This window comes from Prunus dulcis, chromosome 3 (genome assembly GCF_902201215.1).
Source record: "Prunus dulcis chromosome 3, ALMONDv2, whole genome shotgun sequence".
NCBI lineage: Eukaryota > Viridiplantae > Streptophyta > Magnoliopsida > Rosales > Rosaceae > Prunus > Prunus dulcis.
The window spans coordinates 12,857,508-12,865,922 of NC_047652.1; the positions used below are offsets into that span (position 1 = coordinate 12,857,508).

General features: G+C 39.3%; 1 protein-coding gene across 1 annotated transcript; it reads right to left on the bottom strand.

The window, feature by feature from the left end:
• Positions 1-1,632: 1,632 nt before the first annotated feature.
• LOC117621778 lies at positions 1,633-2,124 on the bottom strand. Its single transcript, XM_034352327.1, has one exon. It carries the CDS (start codon positions 2,122-2,124, stop codon positions 1,633-1,635), a length of 492 nt encoding a protein of 163 aa, XP_034208218.1.
• Positions 2,125-8,415: the final 6,291 nt, after the last annotated feature.

Sequence of the window (8,415 nt, forward strand, 5' to 3'; positions counted from 1 at the left end):
TAACACTCTACTTGACCCGCGCAGTCAGGTAGACCTTAACTCACGGGTTGATCAACTCACACAGAAGGTCGATGATCAGAACAACCTGATTGGCCAGCTACTCAGGCAGATCAACTTGAATCAAGGCTGTAAGCTTAGACCCCGTGACGAGGAGAGGAGGGCACACCAGCATGCCGGCGATTAGTTCGGGATGTCCTAGGCTGGTCAGATAAGGGCAAACCGGTAGAGGAGAGATCGAGATCGAGCAGATGAGACGCAGACGGCCGCGAGCCATACTCCGAGCCGTTCGAGGCTAGGACCAAGGACCAATGTGCTCGAGAGGCTAGGCCCACAGTCTAATGTCCACGCCTGCTTGGGCCCACAAGGAGCTCGAGTTCGTGAGCAGTTGCCTGACGAGCACAATGACCAAAGCCCACCAACCCTCTCGAGGGCTAACACGCGGCGGCAAGCTATAGAGGAATCCTCACAAGCTCAATCTCTTAATCTGCCTCACGGGCAGGGCACCCAAGGGGATCGACCCTTGGGAACCGAGGAAGAAGTTAGCCAGTCGCGCTCGAGACACCAAAGACGTTGACCTGAGCGACCCTCCTTGCGGGCAGAAGATGATGATCGACGACCACCAACCCGCTCGAGGACCAACACGCAGCGACAAGATGTAAAGGAATCCTCACAGCTCAATCTCCTAATCTGCCCCACAGGCAGAACACCCAAGGGGATCGACCCTTGGGAACCGAGGAAGAAGTTAGCCAGTCACTCTCGAGGCACCGAAGACGCTGGCATGAGACTCCAGCCCTACAAGCAGAGGATGTCAAGAAGCTAGTAAATGACCGACTCCAAGCTCTCCAACTTAAAGGAAGCATGGAGGAGGCCCTGCACAAGGAAATTAATCGAGTTGACTGCTCACCCTTTACCGACAAAATGGAATGAGCTCCTCCACCGAAGCGGTTCACAACGCCATCCATCACTCCATTCAAGGGGGACTCTGACCCTGAGAGCCATTTGAGGCACTTCAAGAGCGCCATGTTCCTGTACAAGGCAGACGATGCCCTGATGTGCAAAATGTTCGCGATGACCCTGCGAGAAGCAGCTCAAGACTGGTTCCACTAGCCTTTCATTACAATTGAAGTAAATGACCTAACTGTTCTTTTGGGAAATCTTGCTTGGAGATGAGGTATGTACTCTAGTTCTTAGTATTCGATTCTTTTCATAAGACATTATTTTCAGAAATTGCCATTCTTCAAGCTAAACATATGCGTTAATATTTGATTTCCATTATATAACTTCATACATATATGTGACATTTGAGTGTAAGCCTAGGATTCCAAGAGAAAAAAATAGAGTGATATCCGGTGAGGATTAGAGTCAAGGGGAAATAATTCCATGGCATTCGAGTGTGATTGTCTTTAAGCTTTGATGTTATGACTTTTGGTATTACACGTTACACCAAGATGCAATGTATTCAAAGTGGCATAGCTGTTTTTTTTTTTGTTGGTCAAGACTGAAACTTCATTCCAAGGCCAGAAAATCGGCAAAAGAGCTTACAAATAAGGAAAGAAAGCAAAACTAAAATCCTTTCAACTGAATCCATACAACCCAGCAAAGAAAAAATTTCAACCCAAAACAAAAAGAAACTTAAGGAGGGCATGGGAGTCCATCTGAGACCAGAACTTGCACCAGAGACAATGGTGGTCGTGAGACCCAGCTTTCCAGCTCCATAGCTCTAACTCCAATCATGGCTGCCTCATGAGCCGCCCGATTTAAATCTCTATGCACCCAGCTCCATCCAACCTCATGCACAGACCCATAGATTCTGTGAAGCTCCTCAAGGGGCATAATGGACCACACTTTGTTTCTAAAGTCACCATTTATCCCATTGATAAGCAATTTTGAGTCAGTTTCAACAATGACATCTCTAAAGCCAAGGTTAGCAGACAAAGCAAGCCCTTTAATTGCTGAATAAGCTTCCGCTGCTAATGCTGAATTGCAGCAAATAGGACCAGCTAAACCGCCAACAAATTGACCACCAGTATTTCTAATAACTACACCGACGCCACCTTTCAGAGTGTCACTAATCCATCCTCCATCCACATGTATTTTCACAAAATCACCTGAAGGTAGTAGCATAGCTTTAGTGATGCAAATGTGATTGGCATGCATTGGTTTTTATTAGCTTGTTTAAAATGGTGTCTTTAACGACTTTGTTTTGTAGTAAAACGTTTGTGGGTATCATAACTAATAAACTCTCAGGAGACACAACTCCTCCTACTAGGGACACCTAGAGGTTTAACGGCTTGTGGCACATGTTAAGTGCCATTGAGATTACCTGCGAAAGTGGTTTAGTTAGCTTTTCGTTTCTAATTTTGCTCGAGGACTAGCAAAAGATAGGTTTGAGGTAGACATGATTCATATCTCATTCTATCATCTCATTAGGAATCATTCCAAATCTGTCCACTTTTGCATCTCGTCTTCAACCTCTTGAATCATCAACCTACGGTTCATGCATAAAGGCAGCTTTTCCCAAAATCTGAATCCGAAGTTACAGTATCGACCATATATTCAGTCTAAATGCTCTATGACACGGTCAAAAAGGAACTCGCTGAGTTTAGTTCCCTTGTTGGTGTCCCCCAAACTACTTAACACATCGAAATTTTTCATCATGCTGCTGGCAATAGTTTCCAAGTCAAGAAGCAAGGGACTGATGAAAAGACCTTTCATTACATCCATTTAATGCAGAGTCACATCTCCAAACAATAGGTCAACTTTCAAGATAACTTCATTTGCAAGGGTGAGCTTGTCTCCTCGATCTCAATCTTTCCTACCAGCATTGATGTTATGTAATATCCTAGATACATTATTGACAAGAGCAGTCATCATCTCACTACCAGTCTTCTTTCTGTCCACTGAAGTGGCGCAAAGTCTATCAGATCACCATCATGTCCCAGTTGCAACTGATCATTAGAGTAATCCATAGAGTGTGCCCTGGAACCAGAAGCATGAAAAAGATGTAAATCACATTTGAAGGATCTTATCATATAAAAGAAATCATATTTAGAGGGTTAAGGGACATCTAGACACTAGAAATTATGTACCAGATTTTAGCGGAGTATTTTATGTATCTGTTTTTGCCTTGCAAATTCCACTATTATACAAGTACCCTACCTGAGCTATCATCCAGACTACTAGAAGAAAATGAAGCTTCAAGAACAAATCCAAGGCTCAGACTATCACCATGATGAAAGATTCCAACTGACCTATTTGTCTTTCTTTGAGACTGAGGAGGAACAAACGAAGATAAATGAGTCAAGAAATGTATACCGGAGCACCTTTTTGTCAAACAAAAGACAAATCTAAAAAGTTAATAAAAAATAACAACAGTGATGTGCAAGTTAGCCACAACGCAGGCAAGTTAACAAAGATTGACTACAATACTGTAATTCCCATTTTCCAATAGAACGTAAAAAACTTGATTTTAGCAAATACTCAAAAAAGCGAGTCTCTACCTCGTCCATCTCACTCTAATAACCTTATGGGAAATGATAAGATAGTTTAGATTGGAGAATTGAGTTGATTGGCTATGAGGCACAGATACTCCAAAAGTTTCAGGCATGGAGTATCCGCCCCCAAAACACCTCGATACATATCAGACATCCCAAATCTGTATCTAGCTGACTTGTTGCAAAGTTTGACTTTTGGATACAACATGCATATACAAGGAACATAGGATAGATGCGGTGGTTCTCAACATCTTTGCGAAATTATTGATTTCACCATCACCTTCATGTGCAATTCATAAAATGGTTCAACACACTTGCACTAGTCTGGGTTAAGTTTTACTATTTGGATCCAATATATTTAACCTTTGGGGAGCACACTGCACTTTGTTTTCAAGATAGGAAAGCCTATGACATGGAGGTGTTCCTTTCTCAGCCACAATCGTTTGACAACTTCCATGTCCATCGCATCACCAACACAAGTTGTACGTTTGGCCTTTTGCGGCGTACTAGCACGACCACATCTATTTCAACCAAGGACGTTGCAAAATAGGTTGTAAATTATTTTTAGGTTACCATTTTTGGCACCTAGTGGGACACTGTAGTACTAAATTCATCAGATTTTCATGCAAATTGAAACCACTCACAATTTAAGAAGAGATCTGAGGCAGAAACCCAGATGGGAACACCAATCATATCTAGCCAACCGGGACCGAACGTAAGTGGTTTGATGACAACCACTATTCTTGAAACAAAAATAAAAATTAGATTAAGTGGTTTGATGACCAATTGGGCACGGCAATGCACTACTACAAAAAAGCAAAAAGACGACGGTAAACCACCGTCGTGTATTCGGTTTTTCAATGGTTGTGGAATCCACCGTCATCTTTTCCCTCATAAACCACGACGCTAAATCACCGTCGTTGTTAACATATACAACGTCATCAACAAATAAAAAACGACGTCTTTGTACTGCAAAAAGACTAAAAAAGCAGTCGAGGATGAGAATAGACGACCAATTCTCTAAACAACCGTCGTAAAAAAGGAAAAATATGACACATATTAACAGAACAAGGCCGCAAGATAGACATACAACGACGAAAATTAAAATAAGACGCCGTTAAATATCATTTTCACGACAATAAAAAATATGACGTCTTTAAATACATAAGAAGACGACGTTATTTAATCCTACTACGTCGCCTATATAAAAACAGCCGTCGTAAAATAAATTTTCCACTTCGATTTTTCTATAAAAGATGACGTGGAAATAGTTGTCAGTGTCATTATTTACGACGTATGTATTTATAGAGTAGACGTTGAAAAACGAAACAACGTCGGTTACAAATATATGGGAGTCGTATTACAAAATTTATACGTCCTATCTTCAGAAACAAACAACGACGATAAATATTAGACGTTGTTAAATAAAACAACGTCGAAAAAAAATAAAAACAGACGTGTTTAGTCTGCTAAAGTTTTAAAAATTTGTCGAGGATGAGAATAGACGACCAACTCAAACAAATCACCGTCGTTAAAAAGGAAAAATATGACACATATTGAAAGAACAAGGCCGCAAGATAGACATACAACGACGAAAACTAAAACACTACGCCGTTAAATATAATTTTCACGACAAGAAAAAATATGACATCTTTAAATACATGAGAAGACGACGTTATTGAAATCTACTACGTCTCTTATTTAAAAATAACCGTCGTGAAATAAATTTTCCACTTCGATTTTTCTAAAAAAGATGACGTGTAAATAGTTGTCAGTGTCATTATATACGACGTATGTATTTATGTAGTTGACGTTGAAATGCGAAACAACGCCGGTGGCATTTATATAGTGGACGTTGTATTTATATGTATTCATTACTCACGACGCACTTATTAATGTAGACGACGTTGAACTTCTAAACAACGTCATTATTTACGACGCACGTATTAAACAACGTCGGTTCCAAATTAATGTTCAGATAATTTATCTCGTTTTTTAGGCGTCGGTATTATGGGATTGGAGTCGTGTTATTTTGAATTACATGGCGGTTCTTAATCCTTCCCCGACGTGATATCCTGGATAATTGCTCCACAATAGCGTCGTGGTTCTTCATTGTTACGTTGCTTTAAGACGTCGGTAAATATGCTGAATAAATGGTTAACCATAACGTCGTGTTTTATTTGAACAGACGTCGTTTTTTATGCAGAATATAATGATGTAATCTGGATCCAGTATTTTTTGCACTGATTGTTTTGTGGCCAAAACCTGTATAATGAAAGTGAAGAAATGACATTACAATATATTACAAAATTAATGTCATACACCGCCAATTACATAAGCATCATTCAATCCATATATCTTCACACCCACCTCGAATATTTTGACTACCTAACTCACCCACCAGTTCATCAAATGTGTCAACATTTGGCATCCCTCTAGTAAATGGCTCACACTCAATTATCACATCACCTAAGACTTCATCACCAATAACATCATTATATTCTCTATTAGGCATTGATAACACTACCGACCAACCACGATGCATCGGGTCGTCAACAAAAAAATATTTGTTTGACTTGAGAAGCCAAAACAAATTGGTCATTCCTATGTCCAATTTTACTCAAATCTACAAGGGTAAATCCAAGTTCGTCGACTACAAGACCAGAACTATCTATCCAATCACACCTAAAGACTGGGATTGTAAACTTTTGGTAGTCAAGGTCCCAAATTTCTTGAATGACCCCATAGAAACCCATATTTGAGAGAATTGGGTTTTTATCCTTGGCACTAGCAACTTGCATGGTATGTGCAAGTAAATAAACTCCACTATTTTGAGTTGTCCGCACATCATCTTGTGCCTTGATATTGAATTTAATACCTTTAATAAGATAGCTCCTATATAATGGCACTGCCATGTTTGGACCAGCTGCTAGCCACCTTAAATTTTCTGATACGCCATGATTGTCTTCCTCAAGTTCACTTTGAACCTGCAAATTAATCAAATCTTAATTCAATCTAACATAGAAATAAGAAGAAAATTAAAAGAGAAATATGTTATTCAACAACATATACCTTGAAGCGTAGCCATTGAATGAAAGTGCTATTGTGCTTATCCTGCAGCCACTTTGTTCTCTTTCTAAATTTTGGATAAGCAGTCTTGATGTGGATCATATGTTGCCTACATGACACGAAAAATTCAAGCATTACGGTCCCAAATATATAAGATAAACATAAGAAATAATTTAAAATGGAAACTTAAAGAATAAAACTCATACGTACTCGATATAAGGTAGGACTTCCTCCGTATTCTCCAAGACATATAGATGTGCTTGATTCAACAGGTCCTGATCAACTACGCTCACTGTGCAACCTGATAATGGCTTTGAAACTCCCATCTTTTGGCTTGAAGGCACTCCAACTGTACTAACATCAGATAAATGCTGCTGAATACAAAACTCTACCGCTTCTTCAGCTATATACCGCTCAGCAATGCAACCTTCGGGACGAGTACGATTCTGAACATACCCCTTCAGGACTTTCATATATCTTTCAAACGGATACATCCACCTAAAATATACTGGCCCACATAGACGAACTTCTCTGACAAGATCTACTACTAGATGAACCATGATATCAAAGAATGAAGGGGGAAAGTACTTCTCAAGCAAACACAAAGTAACTACTACATCTTCTTCCAACTTATCTAGCTTGGAAACATCAACAGTCTTTGCACATATAGCATTGAAGAAGAAGCACAAAAGAGTTATTGCATACCTTGCAGGCTTCTCCAAAATAGAACGAATTGCCACAGGGAGCAATTGTTGCATTAAGGTATGACAATCATGTGATTTAAGGCCAAGAAGTCTTTAATCTTGTAAAGATACAAGATTTTTAATATTTGAAGAAAACTGTACCTACTATGGCCATCATCTTCTTCAACATATCAATTTCTTCAGACACAAAACTGTACCTACTATGGCCATCATCTTCTTCAACATTTCTACTAGCATTAGTAGTTGCTTCCCAAGGTTCTCCGTGAAATGTCCAATTCTTATAGCTTTGGTCAATTCCATTAAAGTATACGTGATCCCTTATAATTCCAACCCCAAACAACTTCAAATTAACACATTTAACACATGGACAACGGATATGTGTTGTAGTTAGAAGATTTTCTACAGCAAAGTTCAAAAATGCTTCCACCCCAAATTCATATGCCTTCGATCTTCTATCCGAGTGCATCCATGACTTATCCATCTCCGACACTATAACCTATTATCTATAATAAAGTGAAAATACAGGCAATGACCATCACTATAGCAGATTATACAAAGATCTAATAGCAAGTAATACACAATAGAGACGACGGGTTTTAAACAAAAGCAGACGTATTTGGCATATATAGACGACGGATTTTCAACAGACGTCGTCTATTATAAGTAATACAAACGACGGTTTATGAAAAAACCGTCGTGTATAAGTAATACAACGACGGTAGTTTAAAAAACCGTCGTGTAATCGTCGTCGTATGCCTAAAAATTCGTCGTGTCTCAGTTTATTTTCAAGAACACAAAACCCATTAAGAACACAACATATATATGAAACCAAGCAAGAAACCAACATATACATGAAACCAAGCATGAAAACAATAAATCCATTCCCAATTCAACATAACATAGGGTGATTAAAAGAGCCGACAAAATTAAATCCATTCCCAATTCAACATAACAGATAATGTAATCCTTATACAATTTAAACAGAAAATCCATGAACCCATACCTATAAGCACATTATTAACAGATCGAAAAGCATACACCTAAAACCCTTTAACAAAACAACCTAATATCATTCAATGAATTTACAAGGGGAAGATAGGGTTTGTACTTACAGGTTGGACGAGCTCACAGATTCGACGGAGCCTGGA